At 36.1% G+C, this 13,806-nt stretch overlaps 1 protein-coding gene across 1 annotated transcript in view; it reads right to left on the bottom strand.

Moving 5' to 3' along the window:
- ADAD1 (adenosine deaminase domain containing 1) overlaps positions 1-13,806 on the bottom strand; it is a 51,505-nt gene that overhangs the window by 9,986 nt on the left and 27,713 nt on the right. Inside the window, exons 7-11 of the mRNA XM_074273794.1 lie at positions 13,405-13,528; positions 11,585-11,755; positions 9,365-9,594; positions 5,451-5,688; positions 1,963-2,095 (exon numbers count right to left, since the gene is read on the bottom strand). Coding sequence (XP_074129895.1) covers positions 1,963-2,095; positions 5,451-5,688; positions 9,365-9,594; positions 11,585-11,755; positions 13,405-13,528 — 896 coding nt within the window. The remainder of the gene's footprint in view (positions 1-1,962; positions 2,096-5,450; positions 5,689-9,364; positions 9,595-11,584; positions 11,756-13,404; positions 13,529-13,806) is intronic.

Here is a 13,806-nt window from a genome sequence, read left to right on the forward strand (position 1 = left end):
AATGAGTCTCTAAGGAAAACCTGTGCACCATCCTTCCATTTAGATGCAGCTTCCTTTTCTTTCAGCCTTGTTTTTAGCAAAAAATGTAAATTTTGATGTAATTCCGTTTTCCAATAATTTATCAACAAGTTAACTTGTTACTCACTTGACACTCTCCAAGAATGCCCAACATCAAATGACAGCTTCTGTATGTTCCAAGAGCTGTGATTTAATCCTATTATTCTTTTCCATCCTTCTGCCATAACCACAGTCGAAAAGATACACCAGCACTCAGAGAACAACTAACTTCCTGGAAATGGGCCCCACCAAACCTAATCACGTTGAGTCTTAGACAACAGACTCAATTTATCACAAAAACCAGACTGGAAGTTTTTCCAACTCTGTAAAACTGATCAGAGCTTAAACTTAAGTGGCATAAGCTTGAAAAAAACAGTCACTTTCATTCTCACAAGGAGGCATCAGAGGACTTTCATGAAGGACTTTAGATTACAATCATGTAATATTATGTAGAACAGATATGTCAAACTCAAATAGAAACAGATACCAGAAGGCCATATACTGACTTAGAAAACCACAAATTAATAGTATCTTGGTGGTATATTTTAATTTATTTTGTTAAACATTTCCCAGTTATATAGTAATCTGATTTAGGCTGCATTAAAACTTGTTCTTTACCTCAAGTACTCAACACTGTCTTGAGTCAAATAGACTTCTAAGAATATACAGAATTTTAAATGCTTATTTAAAAGAATTATTCATTATTTTATATGGTAATGCCTCAATGCATGTCATTCAGAAGATATTTGCTAATAATCATAGTGAATACTCCACAAAACTTATGCTTGCATTTTTATTTTTGCATGAGCTTTAAAATAAAATGGCCTACATTAAATTATAAATAAAGCTAAGCTAATGTAGCCAAGATTAGAAGAAAAACAGAAAATTGGGGAGAGGTGGAATTTTATAGATGGTTTCTTGGGAAAAGGTCTCAGTCTCAAGTATATGAATAATTCCCCAATGATAAATAATCAAAGGATATGAACAGCAGTTTTTGAATAAAGAAATCAAAGCTACACATAATAATATGAAAAAATGATCTAAATCATCATTGATTAGAGAAATGCAAATTAAAACAACTTTGAAATTTCAACTCATACTTAACAGATTGGTTAAAATGATAGGAGAAAATAATAAGTGTTGGAGGGAGTACAGAAAAATTGGAACACTAATACACTGCTGTGGAATTGTGAACTGATCTAACCATTTTGGAGAACAATTTGATATTATGCCCAAAGTTTTATGAAAAGGTTAAAGGAACTTTTGGGTAATACCCTTTGAATTAACAATACCATTATTAGGTCTGTTTTCCAAAGTGACCAAATAGCCTAAAATATTTTTAGCAGCTCTCTTTGTGGTGGCAAATGGAAATTGAAGGCATATTCATGAACTGAAGAATAATTAAACAAGTTGTGCTTTGTGATTTGATGAAATACTACTGCATTGTAAGAAATGATAAGCAGGTTGATTTTAGGATAAAATAGAAAGACTTGCATGAAATAATGAAGAGGGAAATGAGCAGAACCAAAAGAATGCTATATTCAGGAAGAACAAAACTGTTTATACAATAAGTGTGAATAACTGAGCTATTTTTAATATTAAAAAATATTTAAATCAACTACAATGGACCTATAAAGGAAGATACTATTTACTTTCAGAGAAAGAAAGGACTGATAAATAGAAATATGCATAATATGGTTTTATATATATATATATATATATATATATATATATATATATATATATATACACACACACACATATACACACACATACATACACACATATCTACATAGATGTGTATCAAATGGAAGTAGTATGGAATGGGAAAGGAGGGAGGGAGATAGTTCAGAACTTAAAATATAAAAAATAAATAAAATGGTCACTCCCTTCAACCACTCTCACCTTTGCTGCATGATAAGTACTAGCTTCAAGCAAGTCTTCTCTTTTAGCTTCCTTGGCGAGCAGATTAAACCGACTTAACATTGCAGCCTTACAAAGACGACTCGCCATTGATATACCACTTTTGAAGGGAGAACTAAAGTGGAAAATAAATATCCATGAATGATCAAATTATTAACTTAACTGCTAACATTTACTGACACATTTCAACACACATTCAGTAACTCTGTACCTGAGTATTCGCTATTCTCAGGCAATGAAAATATCTATCTGATGCTTGAAAACATTTCATGGTTGCACTAAAATTGCTGAGGCAAGAACTCTTAAAAGGAAAATTTATCCCACTACTGGGAGTCCTTTTCTGAGCTTATTTCTTTTTAGCAAAATAATATATCAAATATGTACATCTAACAAAACCCAAGTAAAAACAGTCTGCCCTTTATATTAAAGACTAGGAATGTTTGAATTCTACTTCTGCCTGCTTTCTTCATTACCAAAAAGGAGTGTGGCTGAGTCAGCAGGAAAGGTAGAACCTTTAGGTAGAGAGCCCCAAGGGTTTACCCCATCCAACTCTTCCCAGGGAAGAGGAAATAAGGTCCCTTTTAAAGACAACCCAGAACTACAGAATACTTGTTTTTCTTGGTATCCTATATGCCCACTGAGTATTAAGGCCTCAACCAGCATCCTCAAGTAGTTAGCCTAAGGGTACAGTATAGCAGCATTCCTTCATCACTGCCCACTCTGCCTGCAACATGGCCTCATCATAGTAGCCTTGCAAAAAAAAGAGAAAAGGTTCCTGTAAGGGAGAGGGCTCCTTCTAACATGAATGTCTGGGGTCAGAGGGAAAAACGCACAAACGAATGCACTTAATTGGATAGCTAACCATTTGTCAGTATGATCTCATAATATAATGGGAATGGTAGGGGAAGGCTGTGGATTCTCTAGAGAGGAAGGAACTTCCAACAGAAATTAGGAATTTACCTAGAAGTGACAATATTAGAAAGTGGGGTCCTGAGAAATTAAGTTACTTGCCCAGGGTCACACAGGTGACAGAGACAGGAAATGGATCTAGGTTTTCCATATTCTAAGGCCACCTCTATCCACCATACCAGTTTCTTAATTAGCATGAGTCAATGAAATAACAGGGTTAGCATAGTAAAGATTTAGGATTGAAAGAGATTTTATAATCTGATTTAGCTAGACAGTGAGTAGATGAGGAAGAGGCTAGCATAAGACCGAGTTCAAACTCTACCTCAAACACTGGGTCTTGGACAAGTTCTGTAACACTAAGCCTGTTGCATGATAAGTGTTAAGATATTCAAGGAGCTTTCCAAACCTTACAATGCTATAGAAATGATTATTAATCCAAATCCTTTTTTCACTGATGAAAAAATATTACCCCAAAGAGATTAAATGGCTTGGTCCAATGGTCAGAGCTCATGCGCTAAGTGCACCTAAAGAAATACAACTTTTAAAAAGAAAACCAAAACAAAATTAGGCTCAGTACTACTAAAACCTAAGAGACTAAGGTGGGAAAAACAAAATTACCCCTGGAAAATCTGGTATCCAGGGTTGGAATCCATGTTAGTTTATTCTGTGATGTCCCCTAGAGAATCAAGTACTATAGAGCTCACAGGCTCATGGGACTTCCAAACTTAAGTAGAAGTTATTGTCTACTCAACAATTCCACTCACAACCAAGACAAACAAGGAAGCCCTGGATTAGAAGGGGAGCAATTTACCCAAGGCCATTTTGGGAAGAATCAGCAAGCTAAGTGTCTTTATTCCTAATCTGTGGATGCTTTCCATTATACCTTTACACAACAGCACCCTCTCCCCCACCCCAAAATTACTGGAAAAGATAGTCCTCTAGCATCCCCCTTCAAAGAAAAAAGTAATTTAGTATCATTGAAGTCTTAGAGTCTACCAGAAGACATATCTATGAGAGGGATACTGTAGGGATGCACTTGCAAAGACTCCAAGTAACCCAGCTGATGGCCTTTCTTCCCTCCCACTGTCAAGGCCAGACCAGGTTCTGCATTCAAGACCTGTGACTACTGTTCCACTGTGTAAAATTTAAAGGTCCCAAAGTCATTATAGAAGGCTTCTAAACTAAGGACAACACTTTCCAAAATGAAATATTCAGAAAAAAAGTAGTTAAAAGATCACAGCGCCAACATTCTAATTTGTCATCTTGGAAGAGGCCAGAGAAAATATGGCCTCAGAACCAAGAAATGGAAATACAAATTCTACCTCCATTATTAGCTGTGTGATTAAAGGCAAGTCACTTAATGTCTCTGTATGCTGGGGCATCTCACTCACATGAAACAAGGGAAATAAAATGTTTTCTCTGCAGGCCTTAAAATGCTACAGAGATTTCAAGTATCGTGATCATAAACAATGCTAGCTAATGAATTTTTTTGGATAACTAAAAGGCACATTCATTAATGGAATGTTATAGAAGCTTCATAATTATAATAGAGAAATTAGAAAAAATGCTCATTTATTAGACTTACAGAGTTTAGGACAGGAAAATCTGAAGCTTTCTTTGGATAATTTTAAGCATAGGAGAGCAAGGAGAGTCCCTAATTATATTAGGAATAGACAACAGAGGGCATTTAATCCATTTTCCAAGCATCTGTAAAACTTGGTATTTTCTACAATGGCACATCTAAGCTAGAGAAATGGCAAGTTTGATATGAAGAAAAACACTGATTGCAACTCAGGTTATTTTTTCAAAGACATTTATATTTCTATCAAAGACTCTATTTGACCTCTAACTCAGAATCATCTCTAACTTCTCATACTTTTAAACCAGTTTTGATTCATTCAATCATGAAGCCCTTATTAAAGTGTTTATTATGAGCCAGGAATTGAACTAAATGCTGAGGATATAAAGAAAAGTAAAAATCAGTCCCTGCCCTCAAGGAGCTCACATTCTATTTTCAGAAACTACTTTTATTTCTCATAGACTTCTAAAGCCTTCTGCTTTCTATCTGGATGGCCTTATATGAAATAACCTGCATGCAATACTTCATTCTAAGAGAACTCTTACATACAAAAGGCACATTTATTTTTCCAGAGCACATAACATCATTTAACAACAAATAAAGTTCTATCTAAAATGCAGTACATGCATGGTATAGGACAATTTTCACTTGAATATAGTCTTAAAATTATTGGCTGTTGTTTTGGAAGAGAAAAATTGTATTTTTTTAATATTATGTACCACTTTCTTATAGCAGCAACTCTAAAGACTTGTAAGGTAACACTATACATCATATCTAATGTTAAAGATACAGAATAGCCACCTTTCAGAAATAAAATACCCTCCAAAGATACTAACTTTTTAACTTTGTAAGTCTGATATATAGCATATAAATATTTCAGATTTATCATCTATGATACTCATCTCACAAACTTGATAAAGGTAGTCAAAATCAACTTTCTTAGCTTAATAAATAACTTTTGGGAGAAATTAATGATTCTTACCTTTCAGTGATTTTTCCATTTATTCCATCTACAATTTCCAAAGAAATGTCCCCTTGTGCCCAATTCAGACTCAGGGATTTATATTCCAAGTCTGTCAGAAGTGGATATATAGATGGTACCAAGCTAATGTTAGGTCTATTGACCAAATAAAACATAGGAAGCTTGGAAGTAAGTGCATCATCAACACGTTGCTTTATAGCTATTTCTAATCCTCTGGTATCACTGCAGCTTCCATCCCCTAGAAACAGAAAAAAAAATTGTACTAACAGGAATGGGGCAGGCAACACTCAACAACATTTAAACATCTCTATAGGCCAGGCACTATGCTAGGCACTGAGGATACAAAGACAAAAGCGAAATAGACCCTGCTCTCCAGGAGTTTCCATCCTAATGGGGAAAACAAAATGTAAGCCATAAAAAACACCTACTAAGCATGTACAAAATAAAGACAAGAACATCTTGGAGGGGAGGATATCAGTAGCTGAGAGTATCAGGGAAGGTTTCGAGCATAAGGTGGTGCTTAAGCCAATTTAGAGATTCTAAGAAATGAAAATGAAGGACAACTTTTACTTTGGCTCCCATCACTGATACACAATAATATTCTTATATAGCCATGATCAGTTTTGATGGGTATCCCTTCTAATGACACAAAGTAAAGCCCATCTACTCTTTGGATTCCTGTCCAGGAATTCAGTGCTAAGTCCAGAAACAGCCTAGGAGCCTTCTTCAGGTTTCCTTCACAATAAACAGACTCCAAAAGAGGAACATCAGTCATCTTTCACTCTCACTACTTATAGCCAAGTTCATTTTTTTTTTCAAGGCATACATATCTCAGATGAAATCCACATAATTCCCCAATGATGACATGTGGAAATTTGCTCACACTCACCACCATCCTTGTTCCATTCTTGTTGTTTACCTTTAATCCTTTGTGGGCTATGTTATTCCATGATGACCAGTCATACAATAACATTATTAGAAAACTGATGTCAAAGAGATGGGCCTTTGTTTCAGAGAAAAGTCTGTAGTCATAAACATAAAAATTTCCAAAAGGCTGCACAATTTCCAAGGTCTAGGAATACATGTATCAGAAATCCTGATGCCCTATGATCCATTATCTGGATTTCATATTGAACACCTTCCTACCCCAAATCAGGTCAAAAAACAAACTTAAAATTTTAAAAACAAACAAAATTTTTACCAAAAGTATAGAACAGAAGCCCCCAAGTGTATAATGTGGGTACTACATTAGCTAATATTTTGGACTAGATTACAAAAGGAGAGCGAGACAAATGAAAAGAGGAGATGATCCTATCATGCTACTCTCTGGTCAACAGCCCATCATGTTCAGTTCTGAGTATCTTATTTTATGGACCCTGACAAACTAACAAATGACTCCGAGGGAAAAAATCACAAGAAGAAGACCTGGGAGCATTTGGCCTAGCAAAGGAAATATGGACAAAGTCCACTGGAGCAATTTGTTTCAAATACTTACAACAGCTATGTAGGAACAATTCTTTGTTATTACAGAAAGCAGACTAAATTAATTATTTTGGAACTTAGCCCACTACAGAAAGTAGTAATAGTTCCAAATAATGACCAGTTACTAAGAGCAATCTGAAAAATATAGTAGAATGTCAGCTCCTTGAGAATAGGAACTTTCCATTCTTGTCTCTGCATCCCTAGCACCTATGTACACTATAATTGCTGACACATTATACAATTTTTAAAATTAAATTGGGAACTCACACCAAGATGGTAACATGTTCCTTTCAACTCTGCATCAGTAGGGCTAATCAATACTATATTAGTAGTAGGATCACTTCATGTTTTGGTTCAAAACAACCTACAATTTTTGACAAAACAATTCTTTTCAGAGAGGAGAAATAGTGGAAATGAAATGAAAGGGAAAGCAAACACAGGTTTTAATAAAATGTTTCTGTGTTTCCTCTATTCCCGGCTACCTACCAACAGTGCCAAGATGACAACCCAAAATAACCATGTCCAGTCTTACCAACTGCAAAGGACTAAGTGACTCTTAACGGCTCATTATTAGACCCAGAATTCATTAACAGAAAAGCAATACACTTAAGTGTCACAGTGGAAAAAGTCAGCCATCACTGAAGCACAAATTTGTCTCTCCACATATAAAAAAAGCCAAATCCCTTAATTATCTTTACCTCAAAATATATTAGAGAATTTTAACAAATAAAACTTGAAGGAGGTCAAATAATCAGCCACAAGAATATGCTCTTGAAAAGCTATCTTTATAAATAACTACTCTTTATTTAAAAAAAAAAAAAAGGTTAAAAAAAGAAAAACAACTATAATTTTTACATATGGGACAAATCTATTAGAGGGAGGAAAAGCCTTCTTACAGAAGAACCCCCCCCCTCAATCTGTGTAAAATAATAAAACTTAAAGTTATCAAGAGAGGCTTCTAATAGTGGTTAAGACTGCCTCCAAATGAAAGAAATTACTCCATCAAAATGAAACCATATATCAGAATAAATGGTAATCTTCCTCCAATAAGAAGAAAACAGAGGGGAGAGGACAGGAGAGGGAGAAATAGAAAGGGTGGAAAGAGAGAGGAGAGGGGAGAGAAAGGAGGAGGGAAGAGAGAGAAAGAGGGGAAAGAGGGAGAGAGACAGAGACAGAGAGAGAAAGGAAGTGATAGCTAGGTAGACACAGAGAATGCTTCTTCCATTTTCCCAATCTATGCTGGATCTTTTCTGAAGAAGAGGGAACTATAGCATCTCTGTGGGAAAAACATTCACTCTAATATTCTTCAGTATATAAAGAAACAAGAAACAAAGTCATGACTTGTGCTGCTACGTGACAAGTTTTATGTTCCAAGTGCTTTCTAGGATTTAAATCAGAAAGGCCCATCATAGAACTAAATACAGAAGAATTCAATTGGTCCAAGGGAGGCAGGATTGATTTCTTTTAAACCTTGACAACTAAAACTTTTAAGAATATTCCTCAATAACTAACTTCTTCAGTAATTAGCTCTGATGTCTAATGATTATTAGGCACAAAAAGTACTTCCTAGGATGGAGCCTAAATATCTTCACTTTAAGGTCAAACTTTTTTTTTTTGTTTCTGGCCTCCATAGAGCTGGAAATCTGTTGATTAGACTTCTTTCTATCTTTTCAGAGTGCTAAATCCCATTCCAGCTTCAAATTAAATCAGTTTCAAGGAAGCATTCATTCTTCTCCCTTCCAAAGGAAAGGGAAAAAAAGAAAAGATAATGAAACACATCACTTTCTCTTGGCCAAGATGGAAAACAAGGGAGGAACAATGTTATCTACATTGCCAGAGGCAGTCACTGGATTACTTGTCTGTTTTTCACCTGTTTCCCTCAGTTACAAATTAAGGTAGAGGGAAGAACATTCAGAAATGATTGTTTTATTAAAAAAAAAAAAATCTACAAAACTTTTTTTTTAAAGAAAAGAACAAAAATGCAACACAGTTTGAACAAAAGCAGAGAATCAAAATATATGTGGCCAGTTATTACATATTAATTGGACTAATGTCTTCAGGCTTAGGTCTCATAACTAAGGGAAGAACATTCAGAAATGATTGTTTTATTAAAAAAAAATTTACAAAACTTTTTTTTAAAGAAAAGAACAAAAATGCAACACAGTTTGAACAAAAGCAGAGAATCAAAATATATGTGGCCAGTTATTACATATTATTAATTGGACTAATGTCTTTAGGCTTAGGTCTCATAACTAAGAGACAGTGAGGAATCAAAAGCTATATTATTGTTTCTTACATGCTGCAAGCACCCAAAAGTTAACACCACTAAATTCACCATAGTTTTCTTTCTCACAGCAAATACCCAATCTTAATTGGTCAGATTCTAGATTGCTTTTGAAACTCATCAGAAGGCTTTCAAGACATGTGCTTACCCACAAGTATACTGCTAATGTAAATGGGCTGGATGAAGTGGCTGAGTAGGGCTCCCTGTACCCCAAGCACCTCCCATCTGGTCAGTTTGTCACTGGAGGACATGCTGCTCACTCGATTAACCACTTCTGCAGGGCAGTAAACTGTGAGGTAAATCTTGCCTTCTACTGCTACATGGAGACTCAGTTCCTCATTAGCTTCAAATGCAGATAAGGATCGAGGATTGAGACGTCTAAAAAGGAAACAGTGAGGAGTTAACTCTTAAAGCACATGTTCCAAAACAAGAGATCCATATTTAACATGTTAATGAGAAGAGAAAAAGAAAATGGCCAGGATTCAGAGTTGATCCTTCTGGGAAATGGCCCCATTCTTGAAGACAAAGCTATACTTCCTCTATTCTAATTTTTTGACTATGATTTTTACCACCACGACCTCCCCACATAGATAAGTAACCTCAAGATTTATAAGATTGTCCTTATACCCCGTGAGGGAAAAAAGGATTGGGAAGAAGACCTGATATGGGGGGAGAATCAAAGTGGGGAAGGAGGCTGAAGTTCAAAGATTCTCTCACTCAAGTCAATATAGTGAAGTTGAGAGGGAACAATTTGTAAATGTCAAGTGCTCACCTTGAAGCAGGAGACTTAGGTCTGAACCCTGCCTCCCTCACTGGTGGCCCTGTTCCTGAGTCTCACTCTCATCCTAAGTAAAATGGGTATAATACCTAGCTTACAAGGTTGGGGTGAGGATCAAATGAAATATCCTTATAAATGTCACTTATTATTAAAGACAAGATAGCACATGTTACAGTTGCCTGTATGTCTTGGAAATGAGTGATAACAACAAATGACAAACACAAAGACCTGGAAGGATAGAGCTCTTAGCCCCTCATAGCACACAAAAAAGAGGAGTCAGCTTTCATTCTGTCACAGTGCTCCAACGAGTGAATCTCCATTAACATCATTATTGAAAGCCAACAAGCTAAAGGCTTAACTAATCACTGTCTTGACCAAACCATATTATCCTCTCTAGGAGGGAAAGAAAAGCAAAAACGAATAAGAACAAAGGTGCTATTTCTTATTCCCATTATGACTGCAAAAAAGAAAGTAAGTGTGAACAAGTATAAAGAAAAATTGGAATCTGGTCCAGAGATGCAGCTCTACCTGTCACAACCATCAAAAAAGTTCAGAATCCTCTTTTCTGTCCCTTTCCTATGGAATGCATGAAATTCAATTCACTTCCACCTTAGGGCTCATATCTAGAAAACCTGTCTCTGCCTCTGCTTATATCAACTACTCCACAGATAGCACTTGGACAATTTATAAAGTACTTGAACTTCCCATAAACCTAACAACTCAAGAAGTCAGAGATAGACTCTTCATTTGCAGTGTGAAAAATTCAATCTCAAGAGGGTTATATGATTGACCCGTGTATCACACAAGTACTAAGTATCTGACATAGTATTCAAATCTAGGCCCAGGTTCTACTATTCTCATTATCAATGCCTCAAACATATGCTCAAATGTCCCTCTGATACTACTTAACAGCATGATTCTAGACCCAGAAAGTCTATCTAAGCATAAAATTGTTATCTGTATGTGATCTGATTTCATAACAAGTTATTCTAATATGTTTAATTTCCATAGATCACTTAAGAGAAATAATATTTAAAATAATGAGTAGTATTAGGAGAAACAAGCATGTTTAGCCACATTATTTTAAGGCATCTCTTAATAATACAACACACAGAATACATCTGTGAACTACCTTTTCACATTACAGGAACCTTTTACACACTACAGGAACCTGCTGCCCTCCCTAGACTTGACTGGCAACCTCTCTCTTCATGAGGTGAGAAGGACCCTCATATGACCACAATAGGAAGCATAATGCCCCCTCAGTCACTTGGGCAGGAAGGGGTCCAAACCTGAAATAAGATCTTTGGTTCAATGAGAAGGGGAATGGGAGATTTCCATAACAGTAGTAATAGCAGTAGCAACAAGTGGGAGTTATCATAGTGAATGATAGCAATGAAGGACCAGTGTTGGGGGAGGAGACAGAAAGAGAATTTAGGGCTGCTATAGCTCACAAGTCATCAACTTTTTCTGAGGAGAAATAGGGATTACTCTGAAATATCCCAGAAGAGAAGCTCTCAGTTACTAAAATGATTGTTTCTAAAATAAAATACAGGATCAGTTTTTACAAAATACCTGAAAAATACTCACAGTTGTGACTTAATTTGAGCAGATCCTTTTGGTAATTGGTTCAAATATAAATAAATGTTGATATTCTGCTTTAAAGTGAGGAGATTCGAAGCTGGTTCAGTACAAAATATTGACTTTTCCATCATAGCAGGGTTTTTGCTATAGAAGAGCAGAAGTTGTCTATAGAAGTACCTAAAATAAAACAGGAAAACATCAAGAGGAAGAACCTATCTAGAGACTCAGTATGTGCAAGATGTGTGAGATAGACCCAGCCTCTTGAGTATGGTATTCAAAGTCATATACAATCCAGTACCATGTGACCTGACTAGTCCCATTCAGAGGTGATTCCAGGTACATATCTGTTGCTCCCTCCCACCTTAAAGAGCTCTATGGTGAAATCCCATCCACATTATCCAAAGCCCATTCCTTCTACCTCCAGGCAGTCTGAGATTTTCTCTTTTCATATGTTCAAAAACAATTATCTTATTCTGTCTACATGTGGTTTCCCATTGACTTGCTAGACTCTTAAGGTCCATGAGGCAGGTGCCATGTCTCACTTATTTCTGTATTTGCCCCCAGATCTAGCATAGCACCCAGTCTACTTGGATGATTTGTGTTCCAACCTGCCCCCTCTCCACATAAAATCCTACTTCCAATTGCTACACACCAGTTTTCTCTTCTGTCCCACCACTGCCTTTTAAAAATGGCTTTTCATGTAGATCACAACATAGTATTTTCATCTTTGTTGTTGTTTGCTTGCTTTTTTTTCTTTCTCATTACTTATCTTTTTTATCTGATTTTTCTTGCGCATGATAAATGTGGAAATATATGTAGAAGAAATGCACATCTTTAACATATACATATATTGGATTACTCACTGTTTAGGGGAGGGGGATAGAAGGAAGGGAGGGAAAAAACTTGGAACACAAGATTTTTCAAGGGTGAATATTGAAAATCATTTTTGCATGTATTTTGAAAATAAAGTTTAAAAAAAAAAGAAAAAGAAAAAAGAAAAAAATTACTTTTCTTAGGACAGGCTTCTTTTGCCCCTGAGCCTCCTTCTCCTTTTCATCTGCCTTGGAGAGCCCTCTCTCTCCTCTGCTGCCAGAGAGATATGGGTCTATCTCCTAAAGGAAAGGCAGATGCTCATAAGGGTACAGAAAAGTAGACTGCCCTAACTATAGCAGCCCCTACTGTTCAAAATGTCAGGCTCAAACATTAAAACATCATCACTAAGAGGTGAATCTGTAATTGAAATGATTTCCCGAAAAATCACTTCTACTGTGAAAATTTTCTGAAAGGCTAAATGAGAAAACTTACATGTGCTTAGAATGGAAAATAACTTGGTAGAATAAACAGATTTTAATGAACTTGTCAAATCTGGTCTTAAACCCAAAAGGGACAAGTGTAAAATGAAGTGTCAAGCCATTAAAAAAAAAAAAGCAATAAAAAATAAGTGACGATTCAAAGAACATCAAAATAACAAAACAAGCAAATTGACCTCCTCTTTGCCCAATTAGTTGTAAATAAGTGACTATGATGATAAAAATATTTTAGAAGGCTTATATGACAAAAAAAAGTCCTTATGCCCCTGCAAACCTTCACAGGTTCCAAAGGAGCTCTTGGGTTGCAGAAGCCAGGATGATCCCCCTTCCACCACCAACAGTTTTAAGGTGGACCCTCTAGCAACAGGGGGCCAATTGAGTTGAGAAAGAAAAGCAACCTAATTCATCCCGTAACCCTGCAGATTATACCTGTCAAAAAGACAGTAAATAATGACAGGAGGCTGGCCATACAAACAACCTGGACACCAAAGCTTGTTAAAACACTAGTGGCCTCACCTGAGCAAGGAACGCCTCGCAGTAACTACAGCATGGGTATCGTGAAGCACACGCCCATCCGGCTTGATGCACTGGCTGTAATTGTATTCACCTGTGCCCACAGCTACAACTTCATGCTGTCCAGCTGAAAAAGGACATGTCAAAAATAGAAGCTCATCTTTCCCCCTTTCTTCCCTTATATTTACATCAAATACTTCATGGATCCATGATTTTGAATGCCATTTCAGATTTCCTACTACCCATATACATTTAAAATGTGTCAAACTGTCCAAAAAAAATAGGAGAAGAGTAGCTAGCTGTGTGAGCTCACAGCATTAAGGTGATAATAGATGTGTTTAATTATAACACTTATAAGTATCATCAATACTACTATTATCACAGCAAAAAGCCCACATTCTATAG

The sequence above is a fragment of the Sminthopsis crassicaudata genome, chromosome 6 (assembly GCF_048593235.1).
Source record: "Sminthopsis crassicaudata isolate SCR6 chromosome 6, ASM4859323v1, whole genome shotgun sequence".
NCBI lineage: Eukaryota > Metazoa > Chordata > Mammalia > Dasyuromorphia > Dasyuridae > Sminthopsis > Sminthopsis crassicaudata.